At 38.6% G+C, this 15186-nt stretch overlaps 1 protein-coding gene across 1 annotated transcript in view; it reads right to left on the reverse strand.

The window, feature by feature from the left end:
• The window catches only part of LOC105560655 (putative phosphatidate phosphatase), a 31251-nt gene extending 21922 nt beyond the window's left edge, over nt 1-9329 (reverse strand). The window contains exon 1 of the mRNA XM_012009945.1: nt 9032-9329. Coding sequence (XP_011865335.1) covers nt 9032-9095 — 64 coding nt within the window. The 5' untranslated portion in view covers nt 9096-9329. The remainder of the gene's footprint in view (nt 1-9031) is intronic.
• Between the last annotated feature and the right edge of the window lie 5857 nt (nt 9330-15186).

Consider the following 15186-nt stretch of genomic DNA (forward strand, 5'->3'; position numbering starts at 1 on the left):
AAAAATAATTGTATGCGCAACGTCACTTTAAAATAAAAAGTAATATGTCACTCACTGATACGAGTCGCAACAGCAAAGTTGTACATCGCTAACTGTATATGTTAAACTAACAATACAAAAATGTATACGATTATTATAGACTAATTATGCAAAATCGAAACTATTGTATTAAATATACTTTATATTTTATATTTTTTTAAATAGGTATTTATTAAAACAATTATATAGAATACTGAAAGTCTTCCTTTTAAATATGAACTCACAAAATTTTATACACATGGTTTTGTCTCTAACACTTATTCGAATGCTCGTTGGAATCATTTGAATAAATAAAATAAAAGCACAGAACAGATGATTCATTTTGCACAAGTAGCAAATAACAAAAATGTAAGACACTTACCTTACGATTTCTCTGCCGTTGCCCGATGCCGCCTAAGCCTGCTCCTCCTCTTAGATTTTCTTGTTGCACTTACACTCACACACTCACTCGCGAAAATGGATCGCGCGAAATTTCGGACACTCCCGTACGCGATGTAAAATACCGTGAAACGCAGTAAGCGACTTCACTTCCTGCCCGTTCGAGTTGCGAAGAACGACAGAGCGAATTACAGCGCGAACGCCGAAGTCGCACAAATATCTCTCTCTTCCCGAAAATGGAACAGATTACACGAAATCGATAGATAGTTAAAAGCGCGGTGCGTAAACGAGATGTAACCGCGACAACGTACCACGGTTTACTTTCATATTTTAGATGAGTTAGTCTCGTAAAATATCCATGTACACGTTAATAAAGAGCCGTCGCCTCAACGCGCAATTCGTTTCTCATTACAAGTTGTAGAAACTTAATAATTAATCTAGTAGCGTTACTTGTCACTGATAAAGGAGTCCAAATCAATAGCGTTTTATCCTTACATTCTTCACGATCGAGTCTTGGAAACCGACAACGCAAAAACAATACCACGCACGGAGCGACTCGCGCCACTGCTTGCCGGCTCGACGTTCGGCGAGTGACTGCGCGGCGACCTTAGTGTAAACAATGGTTCGCGTGACGTTTACAATGCCGCGCCGAGTGAAAAACAACAAAAAAACGTTGAGAATTCGTTGGCCCATCTACGTAATGGAAAATACCGTACTTATCACTCGCTCGCCGAACGTCGAGCCGGCAGGCAGCAGCGAGAGTAGTTCCGTGCGTGATATTATTTTTACGTTACCGGTTTCCAAGACTCGATCGTGAATAATGTAAGGATAAAACGCTATTGATTTGGACTCCTTTATCAGTGACAAATAACGCTACTAGATTAATTATTGAGTTTCTACAACTTGTAATGAGAAACGAATTGCGCGTTGAGGCGACGGCTCTTTATCAACGTGTACATAGATATTTCACGAGACCAACTCATCTAAAACATGAAAGGTAAACCGTGGTACTTTGTCGCGGTTACATCTCATTTACGCACCGCGCTTTTAACTATCTATCGATTTCGTGTAATCTGTTCCATTTTCGGGAAGAGAGAGATATTTGTGCGACTTCGGCGTTCGCGCTGTAATTCGCTCTGTCGTTCTTCGCAACTCGAACGGGCAGGAAGTAAAGCCACTTACTGTATTTCGCGGTATTTTACATCGCGTACGGGAGTGTCCGAAATTTCGCGCGATCCATTTTCGCGAGTGAGTGTGTGAGTGTAAGTGCAACAAGAAAATCTGAGAGGAGGAGCAGACTTAGGCGGCATCGGGCAACGGCAGAGAAATCGTAAGGTAAGTGTCTTACATTTTTGTTATTTGCTACTTGTGCAAAATAAAGCATCTATTCTGTGCTTTTATTTTATTGATTCAAATTATTCGAACGTGGATTCGAATAAGTGTTAGAGACAAAACCATACGTACAAAATTTTGTGAGTTCATATTTAGAAGGAAGACTTTCAGTATTCTATATAATTGTTTTAATAAATATCCATTTTCAAAAATATTAAATATAAAGTATATTTAATACAATAGTCTGGATTTTACATAATTAGTCTATAATAATCGTATACGCGAACCGTATCAGTGACAAATTACTTTTTATTTTAAATTGACGTTGCGTATACAATTACTTCTTCGCGTGTATACAAATTCTTAAAAATATACAATGCTCGACCACAAACTGCGCGCGCGCGAAGCGCGCGTTTTATCGTTTCCAGTGTTTATAAAAATGACGAAAGTTTCGTTGTACTGCGATTATCCTCGCGTAATTAGGCTGTGCACAATTACAACACGGATATAATGACCGTAGATACGTTGCGTAATTACTATCTGATAAATAATACACGTACTTTTTTAGTATGCACACGTTGTACGGACATCTGTGTATACATACATCGCTCTATCGGTGGATTTAGATTACACCTTGACACCCATTTGGTGTAGACAGGTTTTGTCATCATTACAAATACGTATGTACGCCATTGTTAACAGTGATGACTCGGTGCGAAACCACTTTCTCTATTCATGAGTAAAGTATCCACATTATGCAATATCGTCTCTTTTTTGGCTCCCGATAAAGATGAAATACTTAAAATATTTTCTTCCCCTTATTATTTACAATTTATCTCGTAATTATTGTTCAAAGTTTGTAATTCTTTTATATATATTTATTTTTCGTTAACATGTATCGATGAGAAACAAATTAATTTTACTATGTAGTAGTCATATTGTACATATTTACACGTGGCTATATTGTTAAGCTCGACAGTGAGTAAATTTTCAAAGCTGTTACACGTTTGTTGTACTATTATAAACACTTCCCCGAAGATAATTCTGGTTGCCTCTCCGCCTCTTTGGTATGCAAATATAAAAGAGCCTGCGGCTCACGATAAAGGTCGAGAGCCGTTGAGTCTGTGTGAAGAACGTTTTGGCAACGATAAATTTTAAACTTTTCAATCTCAGTGCACGAGCTCTTCATCGTTGTTTTAAACAACTTTATTGTTTCATTGAATATTTTCAATTTTAAGACGCCATAAACGTTAACAATAATAAATCTAGGGGATTCTTCCGAAAACGCCCATGCTCCAGTTTCGCTCAAATTCTGTAAATAGATTTCTTTTAGATAAAAACGAAGTACAGCAGATGCAAAACGTCGCAACGTCATAATTGTCCATCAACATCTTTATTTCCCTGAACCCCCCATAACCGTCATTTTCAAAACGTGAAAGATTGTTAAAAAGTTAGTTAACCTTGTCACCAAATATCCATCTAGTATATTTTATTTTTACCTAGAAGGAACCTATTTACAAAATTTGATCCAAATTGGAGCACGGGCGTTTTCGAAAGAACAGCCCAAATCTATTAATTACCATCTTTGATGACCTGAAAAAATTGATCATCCAAATATATCAAATTTATCAATTCACGTTAATCGAGAAAAATTACTGCTAATAAAAGTTGCAAGTGCTTCAAATGCAGTTAACACACGAAGGGTGTAATTATAGCGAAAATTCAATCAATATACAATTAAAAACAGAGATGGAAACAATTTTACTCTTGCGAGGTCGTAATTGTACGGTTTTTTATGTGTACACATGCGATATGATAAAATTATAGAATTACTACGAAATTTCAGATAACTTGTACGTACGCGAAATCGATCTGCTACGAAAGAAAACTTGCGACGTAAAGTATTCTCCGAGATATTTATCGTACAGCGCAACAACACACTACACCTATGTCATAGTCATCACATATTGTTGTCTCATTGTAAAGAATTTATTTCTTACGTTGTCATAATGCTTTCATAATACTATAATAGCGCTCCTTCGAAAAGAAGCTATCGTCTCTGCTACCGATTCAAGAGACTTGAGCGCAACGCGCGCTATATATCACGTGGCGAATCGCCCGCATAAATCTGCCTACAAACAGAATTGCGATGCATAAGGGATAAAAAAAACCCCCCCTACGAAATACAAACGCCATAAATCTTCAGTCGATTAAAGTATAGAACGATTTTTAGGCGCGATTGTGCTGAATTTTTTTTATTATTAATTTCTCACACAAACACGTGGATGGCAAATAGCAAAACAGGGGAGAGATCGAATTTAATAGTTCTACACATTCATTGAAGCAAAGCGCGCGCGATCCCGGAACTATGTGGTCACCAAATCGGAATAAATCGACTTGGCTCCTCGTGAATGGACTCGATACACACTTGCCTTACACAGAGCATGCAAGTGCCGTAGGTTTGGGCCTTTTCACAGCCTCTTCCTTTCGACTGGTCGAGCCCGCCGTCGAGCTCTTAACGAACTCTGAAAGGATCCGATTATTGAGCCGGACGCATGAAAAATGGTCGCGCTTCGCGTAACACATTGCGCTTAAAAGGAAAGACGGCGTGGCAAAATAACGACCAGCCTAAAATTGATTCTAAGCAGAACGACCTGTTCTGTGCACGCGTGTGTGTTGTCTGTCCATAAAAATATATCAATCTCTCTCAATCCGCTCCTGTGGCGAAATAGAGGAGAAAGACTCGAGAGACTTGTTCATCGCGGCGCGGCGGTCAGTAGTAAATTGCTTACGACACGTTTATTTTTACCTGCGTGTAAGCTTGAGAAAACGGTTTACGCGGCTGCTCTTGCAATTTTTCTCACACGAAAATGCGTCACGACGCGTCAGCAGCCTAATCGGGTCGTCTAATTTCATTCGGCTCACCAACAGCATCGTGCAATGATCAAAATGCAAGTCAGTCAAATGCGGTCAGCAGTAATGTTCTTCAAACTTTGGAAATACAAAAAGTCACGTACCATGAGAGAGACAAGTCGGAATAAATTAAATGTTAACTTCATAAATGATACGATTCTTTTTCAAAATATTATACGAGTGAAATACGATAAAGTTCATTTGGCAATGAATGCCAAAACTTGAAAACGGCGTAAAATCTTACAGAAAAGTACATTTATTTATCAAAACTGCCGATTTTGATAAGAAAAGATTAGATAAGAAAAGATACTATTAATTCACATGCCCGAATAATTTCTCGCGCGATGACGGCATTTTTCCTTACTTTAACGCACTAAAAACCTCGGATGTATATTTATCTCCATTTTACGTAATGTGATTAGAAATCAATTTTGGCGTGCTTTGTTGAGCAATTAATTGTTTTCGATTCGATTTTCCCGAGGGGTAAACGGCGGAGGGCATTGTAGTGATTTCGAGCATTACAGATTTCGAGCATTACTAGGCATTACTAAGTACTTTTGGGCATTAATGGATGTTACTTGGCCTTGCTGGCGCATTATAAAGTCTCTAAAAAGATAAACAAGATAACATACGATAAAATAAGATAAAGTAATGCCCACTGGGTAGTAGGCATTGTAGTGATTTCGAGCATTACATATTTCGAGCATTACTAGGCATTACTAGGCACTTCTGGGCATTAATGGATGTTACTTGGCATAAACAAGATAAACAAGATAACATACGATAAAATAAGATAAAGTAATGCCCACTGGGTAGTAGGCATTGGTGTGCATGATTTAGGACAGTGGGTTTACTACTCGGACTTTCCCGTTGGATATTTGAAATTCCAATTAACAAATTCGTCGATTCAGCTTTGAAAATTCCAACTACCGAGACAATACCCGCAGACGGAATCGACTCGAGTTAATTGTACATTTCGATATGTCGATAATTATCTGTTTCTCAATGTAATACGGATATTATGAATTTTATCTTTGAATATTTACAATCTTGATATCAGAAATCGTACTAATTATATTAAAATTGAAGCAACGCGATTCGATTATTTGCATCTCATTAAAATTCAGAATTAAATTGCGTCTTTTTCATGGCAAGCGAGTCATATTGAGATAATCTCATTTACATAACTAACTGCGCAAAGATACATGAGAGAGACTACTTAATTCATAAAATATATATATATGTATATTATACGCAGTTTTGCAATAATATTTGTATGTTTTAAATTTACAATCTTTTTTACGCGTAGCAACTCACAAGGTAATGAACATAACGAGTTGATAAAACACGCGTATCTCAAGTTACGTAAAGGAAACATAAGAAATTTTGCCTTGCGATATCATAGCCGGAACTTCGCGAAACAATTTGCGGCCTCACACAATTTCCTCGCGATCATAAAAAAATGATGTCATACAAGATAGGAAAAAAGGGTATACTTTAAAATATTACCGACTTATATACTCCATTGAAACAAGTGTCGTCGTCCAAGTAACAAACGATATGAATTAAGCATATAAATTAGGAATCGATCATCTAGATCAAAGATAAGACAAAGCAGCTGTTTTCAATGTTTCTTATCCGTGGAATTAAAAATAAGCTTGAAAAGGTATTCAAAATCGATTAATTTTGCTCGAAATTGTTTGCAATTGATTCCAATAATTGATTTCGTTATTAAATATTTCAAATTTATTGCCCTCACTCTCTCTCTCTCTCTCTCTCTCTCTCTCTCTGTGAAGTTAAATAATAACTCTTGGTATCATGTCACAGCACTTGTATATTGAAAAGGTAATCAAAGTCGATTAACTTTGCTCGAAATTGTTTGTAATTGATTCCAATTGATTTCGTTATTAAATACTTCAAATTTATTGCTTTCGCTCTCTCTCTCTCTTTGTCTAAAATTAACTAATAACAATTAAATAGCAACTTAGTGACACCAGTCGAGAAATCAAGAATTTGAATAAGTGTAGAAACGACCTTACTGGCAGTTCTTTATTATAATAAATCACAACGTTTCGGCCAGTAATACTGGTCCTCTTCACAGGTAACGAACTTACAAAAGCACCTACAAATGTCTGAAGAACAGAAAAACAGCGTATATAAACTAAAGTAAGATGAGATCTTGCGTAACAGAAATTGAAACTACGGTGGTCTTTATATAATAAAAACTTACAAGATTCGTCAGACTAGAGGTGTGAAAATTATGTTAAATAATAACATTTAAATAACAACTCTTGGCGTCGTGTAACAACACACTCGGATGCTTTTCCCGAGCGAGTCGTATGTTTTCATGCTGAGGACAATACAGTTTCGCCAAGGACTACCTACATTTGAAATGTCAGCGTTGGCTACGTAGCATCGCAGTTTCGCGTGTGGAGATAATGTCGCCGTGTCGTCTCTCCGTATCGCGAAATCGTGAAACTGTGTCACCGCGGTACCGAGAGATGAGAGAGAGAGAGCGAGAGACGCGAGAGATGATATCGATCGAGTTATATACCAATTCTGTGCGCCGTGTTTACAGGATGCACTCGCGGGATTGTACTACATTTCCGCGAAACATCGCATCGCGCGTGCCGCGCTAATCAACAGTCGTGCTATTGTGATGAGAATTGATAATGGACGACGATGGAAAAGTGGGGTGCTTACCCTCGCGAAATCACGCGCTTATTTAGGCTTAAATCGCGCGGAGTCGGCCGTTAATCTATCAACACATTCCAACGGCGTATCTTCCGTTCCTTTTGACATTATCTACGCGCTTATGTTGTTCCTGCTCATTAATGTTATCGCTAATCCACGTACGCGCTCGCGCGGGGATGCAACGCGAATTGGCCGCGTTGCGAGAAAGGGACGTATCGCAGCGCGCGATATTGTTTCGTAATTCTATCATAGAGAACTTGTTAATTTACTAAAGTTTCTGCACGTATAATGTCTGCGAGCTTATTTTTATAGCGCGACGCGACGCGCATTTATTTACATTTATTAACTCTGTCGAATATACGGACGCTGTCCGCCACCGGTTTCTCGTATCGCGGGTTCCCTTGTAAATTTACACAAGTATCTAGGAATGTATGCGAATGTCGGAGCATCTATTTAATCTCGAGTGACTGCTAAAGTTTTGCGACTTGACAATTTAATCTTACACTGGAAAAAAAATCTGGTAGATTCAACCAGTCGTCTGTTAGAAAATGGACGAATCAGAATTCCTTTAGGATTTACCGTGAAAGATATTTCACGACCAGAAGTTTGCTAGACTTTACTACAAATCTGGTAAATCCTAAAGGAACTCTGATTCGTCCATTTTCTAACAGACGACTGGTTGAATCTTTTGTTTCAGTGCATGAAAGATATTTCATAACCAGAAGTTTGCTGGACTTCACGACAAAGCTGGTAAATCCTAAAGGAACTCTGATTCGTTCATTTTCTATCAGACGACTGGTTGAATCTATCAGATTTTTTTTTCAGTGTACGAATGTATATGAATGTCGGAACATCTATTTAATCTCGAGTGACTGGTAAAGTTTTGCGACTTGACAATTTAATCTTACGTTCGGTATACAAAAATGTGCACTGGCAAAAATATCTGATAGATTCAACCAGTCGTCTGTGAGAGAAACGGACGAATCAGGATTCCTTTAGGATTTACCGTGAAAGATATTTCACAACCAGAAGTTTGCTAGACTTCACGACACATCTGGTAAATCCTAAAGGAACTCTGATTCTCCCATTTTCTACCAGACGACTGGTTGAATCTATCAGATTTTTTTCTTCTTTCAGCGTTACTGCACGCGTCCTCGACATTCCCCGTCAGAGTTTATCGTTTAGAGAATTTGCCCCCTCGGGGAAAAAGCGCCCTTTAAGTTACAGCGCTAAGATTAAGACCATTAGAGCTCTCACGGTAATATAAATTGAGCGAAGGGATTCCATTAAAGAGCGGCCTAAGTGCTGCTCCGGAATGCAAAGCACTAAGAGTAAAATCCCACGTACTTTCAAAACGGAGTAGCGCTCCCCCCTCTCTCTCTCTCTCTCTTTCTCGTGCCTCGCCAACGCGAATGCCCGTCGAAGCGATTCGCGGAAACTGCGCTGGTATCGCAACAACAGCGCACGGACAAAGCGCACCTGCCAATTTCGAAGTTACACCCTCGCTCGGCGCGGTGTCCCGGACATCAAACGAACCGCGCGCGAAGCCGCGGCGCGGCGGCGGCGCGGCGTCTCGGCTGTCAATCTGACACTTCTGACAGCCGGCCGTTTCGGCCCACGAAAACGTGAAGATGCGACGATACGCGGTCATGAATCTGGGCACGGTCTCACTTACCGATAAACAGGCAGAGGAAGTCGATGATGAGCTTTCGTAGAATCAGCTTGGACGATCGATCCATGCTGTCCCGCGCGCGCGCTTCTCACGACCGTTGATGCGGTGCAACCTTCGGGTGCGTCAGCCCCGGTAACGGTGAGGCTCGATAGCCTGATCAAGCTTCACGGGCGTCTCAGGTGCGTGCAGCGCGTCGTAAGGTGTAACATAACATAACACCCGCGCACGACAGGCACGGCGCGACGTCTCGGAACAGACTGACGTAGACCGAGCGCGAGGTGGAGCGTGGTGGAGCGTTCTCTCTTCCCAGTTTCCCCCACTTTTCTGCCCTCCCACCACCGGCCTCTGCACCGCGTATGCTGGCTGGCGCGCGCGATTATCGCGAATCGACTCGATCGACGGACGACTTCGCGCGGCTACGATCGACGAGAGGCTCTGGCCCGTAGGTATTCTGTATTTTCGCGAAATCGGTGAGAAAAGACTAGAGCTGAAATTTTTCTTCGAAGATTTTCAATTTCGAACCTTGGAATCTTCGACGATTCGAAGCTTCGTAGAAATTATTCGAGAATTGAAGTTTTCGAATTTTTCGAAGATTCGAAGTTTCGAAGTTTCAAAAATTCGAAGTCAACTAATGTATTAACAGGATAAAAAACAATAACACATTTTGCAAAATTAATCGGTTTTACTATAACTGTGAACTAATTAAATGCCAACTAATTAATATCATTACAAGTATAAAAAAACAAATGTTCTTTTTGTCGGACACATTTTTGTCCATTCGCTCATAAAAATCCTACAATTAATTCGAAGGAAATAAATTTTCTATCATTAACATTTTATCTTATTAACTATTTCTTTTTACTGCCTGATATAGATGATAGATACAGATGATAAATTAGATTGGTCTTTGAAAGCTTATATCTTAATGCATTAGTTGTCTTCGAATATTCGAAACTTCAAAACTTCGAAAATTCGATATTCGAAGTTTCTTCGTTTCTTCGGATACTTCGAAGCTTCGAAGTTGCGAAGCTTCGAATAATTAAGACCACTAGAAAAGACGCCGCGTACAAGCGCCAGCCAATCAAGAATTGTATAATTTAGTTATCTGGATATTTATACAAACTACACACAGAAAAATATTATTGTACAGTCAAGAAAAGTAATTACTCGGTTTATTTTATTCCGTTTAAGTAATAGTTTGCTTTAACAAAGAATACTTTCTTAATAATAGTTTTAAGATATACTTGTTACTAGTCTTAGAAAAGCTTGCCATCTTATACTCAAAGAAAGAATTTATTCTTTTTTGAAGAAAATTATAAAACTTATTGAAGAATTCCGTATGCTTCTTTTAATAAAATCAGAAGAAACAAAATTGTTTTGCTTCAAATAATTCTATGTATTCTTGTTTGAAATACTAGACTTACTAAGAACCAGAATATGTTTTGAGGAAATATAACACTTGCGACGACATTATGATAGATTTGCGGATATATAAACTTATCAAATACTTGGAACAAATAATCTTTACTTGCAGGTAGTATATATTTTTCTGTGTGTAGACACTTAAGTATTTTGGGTATTAAAATGTTATGTCCAAACAATCGAGCATAAGACTTTACCGAAAAGAAAAAGGCGCCAATTTAAATGGATATTTGTGCAAACTAGATACTTAATTTTTTTTATTAAAATGTTATATCCAAACAATCGAGTATACGATTTTACCGAAAGAATTTTAAAAAAAGGTCAAAAAGACGCCAAGTACAGGCGCCATCCGATCAAGAAGTGTATAATTTAATTATTTCGATATATTTTGTTAGAAAAAATTCATTTTTATTGTCTCCACAAAAGTAATGATATCATCAAATTGCGCCAATTAAAATGGATATTTATACAAACTAGATACTTTATTATTTTTTATGTTAAAATGTTATATCCAAGAAATAAAGGCGACAGTGATATTAATGAGACAAATTTCTAATACTTGTTCAATAAAAATGTTCCGAATCCTCTTTTACCGTCGAGTCGCGTTCTCCGAAAACTACACTGAAAAAAAAATCTGATAGATTCAACCGGTCGTCTGTTAGAAAATGGACGAACCAGAATTCTCTTTAGGATTTACCAGATTTGTAGTGAAGTCTAGCAAACTTCTGGTTATGAAATATCTTTCACGGTAAATCCTAAAGGAATTCTGATTCGTCCATTTTCTAACAGACTGTTTTTTTCAGTGTACGCGCGAAACGTCCGTTCGATAAACCCTGCCGGAAATAATTCTACAAAATTCTACAAGAAAATTAAATATAACTGCCAGAATCTATAAAATTCTACGTAAATTTAAAAAGTGTTATGAAAATCAATATGAAAATGCTAGAATTGGAACACTTTTGTTAATTTCTGTAATATTCTACAAGTAAGCAGATGTTTTAATTCTTTAAGATTTTGTTATTTCACAAATTTTTAAAACCAGTAAAATTTTGTACTAATTTTTACAAAATTGTACATTTTCATGAAATATTACTCACAATAATTTCTTGATTTGAGAACATTGTAATTTGTGGTACTATTTTGTAGATATTTTTACAAAAAAATAAATGTTTCAACGAAGATATAAAAATTTCTACAAATTTCTATTTCAAGTCAATTTTTTGTAGTTATTTATAGAAATTTTTTCGCTAGGGAAGAGCGCCATTAAAATAGCACCATCGTCGCCCCTTAATTATACCAGATTATTAACTTGATTCTCTTTATCTTATGAGGTTTATCTATTGAGTACTCTCTTAATAAAGTTGGTTAATATGAATAGTCTCTTTATGAATAGCGGAAATTTTTTTACACAAGGCCAGAGATAAGATAAAAATGTACGAGCGAAAGCAAACGTTTTCGGTGCAAGTAGGAACGCCCTGTATCGCCTTATGTCGCCCATCAGGCCATTAACCTAGGCTCCTGCGTCCCACGCTACACGAATACCCTCGCGCGGAAAATGCACTGGGTTCTCGACAATCGTGAAATATTCGTTCGCGCCGTCGCCTTTCAATTTCCTCCACGCTCCGATTTACGAGATTCGTGAAAGCTGACGTCCGACCGCGCGCGACGCCGGAAAGAAATCGCAGAAATTTCCTACAAATGTCGCACCGTCTTGCCTAGAGAAAGTTTGAAAATACAAAAGTAACGCACAAAAGGACGAGCCGAAACGACACGGCGAATGCGACGCGACGCGAACGCGTTGCGTTAAACTAGGCGTTAATGAAACTAACGAGACGAGTCCTGTGTAGCGTCCCGTGAGAGAATTGGAATAGCATCCGATCGCCGATAGCGATAAGATCGTACGTCGCGGCGACTTTTTAAGAGTGCCTTGAATCGCACTGCCACCAGCGATGCTACGGTACGTTCACGCTTCGACGGAACGTCGCCTAACGTATCGATAAATCGCGTTAAACGTCGTCTCGCGATCGGCATACATTTATACGCTTCTCGCCATCTCGCAGTCATCCATCATCGTCCCAGCGAACGGCAGGTGATGTCCGAGCGCAGCGAAGATCATCGCGAGAACGCGAGGCGCCGGAGAAAAGAAAAAAGAAACGAGTTACGAATTCACCCAACTTATTTGCACAAGATCGGCGTAACGTCATCATATTGTATATTTCGCTACAGGAGGCAATTACATAATTACACAAATGTACAATAGCATACAGTGCCAAAGTCGTCGACACTTGGTGATCGCGACTCGTCTCCACTTATCCCCCGCATTACGAGTGTCTGCGTATCCTCGGCGCGACTATATTATTGCTAGCCAACGATATAATAACGGCGCGTCAGAATGGTCGTAGTCGTCGAGTTGTACGTAATGTGTACGTAATACATAGAGCAGAGCAGCTATCCCGTGGTACCGTTTACCACAAAAGAGAAAAGATATCGCCAATTCGTATTTCGATGCAACCAATTTCTCGCGACGTATCCCAGATAGCACAAGACACTCCTGTGAACATTTTCAGAATATTCTCCAAGAATATTTGGAATATCCCATAGGTCATTCTTATATATTTGTCTTATGTTCATAGAATATTCGACTGACACTACTATAAATGTTTTTCAAATGTGAATAGAATAATCCATCGAATATAGCGTGTCGGTTATACATGGTACGATCACAGGTTTCACTGCCTTTTGCGCGAGATAAGTGTATTACGCAATAAACAATGCGCAATACATAAACTCGATGAATGTTAAAAAATTATTCCAAAGACATTCTCGACGAATATTCTGAAAACGTTCCCCTTCGTTATGAATATACGATTTCCAATTGTAATAATCTATATATATTTATAGAATATTCGATTGGAATGTTCTGAAATTAAGAATATTTGCACTCCAAAAGAATGTTCATAGAACCATGTGTGCTATCTGAGATACTGCAGAAAGGAATGGATTCTTTCATATCTCGCTACTCATAATTATATACATCCTATCGTTCGGCTACATTGTATATATTGTGGCTACAGCGAGAATACAAAAGCCTTATATGTATATAGCGTTTAGCGTCTAGAGATTCAACTTGCCAAAATTATACCGTGTCTCTTATTCGAGATTCGCTTTTTCCGGAAAGTAAGGGTCGTACAAACACAAAACTGTAGAATTGGAACAATTCCAATTTTCGTCCAATGTAGGATAATAAATTACGTCTGCACGTTTGGGCGTCACGCAATGTGTTGTGGCTGACGGCGCTAAAATTCGAATTGTTCCCCATCTCGCAATTACATAGTTGAGTTTTAAACGTTAAAACTTAACTAAATTACATAACTGAGCTTTCATGACTCACGCAATCGGCCAAGATATGTTTCTTTTTCCCCATGGCAACGTTTCCGCGGCAATGTAGCTTAAATTGGCGTAAAATGCTGAATTTTCTGAGCCTAAAGCGTGGTTTTTCTCCACCTTCGGTTTTATTATTCGTTTTTATCATTCACGTGCGCAGCAACGCGACGTAGAGAATTGAAATGACTCGAAGAGTAAAAAGAAACTGTTTGCTACTGGCAAAAACGGGTGTTGAACGGCTAATTCAACAGGCATAGTGGGACGTACTAAAAATAGACAGCGTTTATCGAGATAAACGCGCAATGGATAATGTTAACGCGCAAATTCATTGATGGCGAAATGTAGAACGGACAAGTCGTTTCGATAGAAAACAAAGGAGAGAAAAAAAGGAGAGACACAAAGGGAGAAATTTTCAATCGGCAAACGATTAAGTACATCCGGCACTATACGTATCGCATCTACATATCTATAGAAATTCGTGATCGGTACAACTCTTACAACGCCGCACGCAAATCCATCGATCCCCGCCACTTTATCGCACACGCCACAGCTTAGGGCAACGCGTACGTCAATGACAAAACTGTCGTTTAATATAAAGTGATACAAAGCTATCTGTCGCACCTCCTGGTCGCTTCCTCTTCCTACGGCGAGAGCTTCCTATTACGTATTTACGTATTTACATCGTATTTATTTTCGTTACAATAATATAACCGACTTTTGCTCGTATAACATCAACTCGGCGTCTACTTGTGCTCCTACCTTAGAACTTGTTCTATATGTATATGTGTATACTACACACCGTAAAGAAGCTAAATTGCTTTCTGTCCCCGTGACAGTATCGCCATACGCATTCTTCGCGAAAACGGCAGCAGCTTAACGAGACTGGAATGGAACAAACTGGTATGCTGATAACATAATTACGAAAGAGTTACTTTTCGACAGTACAATCGCGCGATCGTTAATGATTCCGCCACGTGCCGTTTAACGCGTCAGGGAGGGGAATCGCGGTAATCTCTAAATATCTCACACAAGTCTTAACAGAACGTATGTGTGTGTAACACGATTAGATTCTTTTCTCTCCAACAGCTCTTGAAAAGTAAACATCCAAACGATATGACGCTTCGTTGTCACCGCAATGTGTATAACTAAACATTTATACAAATGCTTCTGTAAAATAAATAATAAGTATAATTTTGTTAGGAAGTTGCACGTTCGTGTAAAAAAATATCTCCGCCCTCTACAATTTTCGCGCTTATTCAACTTTGTAAATATCTGTAGTTTGAAATTTCTGCAGTTGTATATGTATCTAGATCGACGTACGTCGATCTAAAAATATTGCACATACGCACGGT

The sequence above is a fragment of the Vollenhovia emeryi genome, unplaced genomic scaffold (assembly GCF_000949405.1).
Source record: "Vollenhovia emeryi isolate VEMERY1.0 unplaced genomic scaffold, V.emery_V1.0 DF939225.1, whole genome shotgun sequence".
NCBI lineage: Eukaryota > Metazoa > Arthropoda > Insecta > Hymenoptera > Formicidae > Vollenhovia > Vollenhovia emeryi.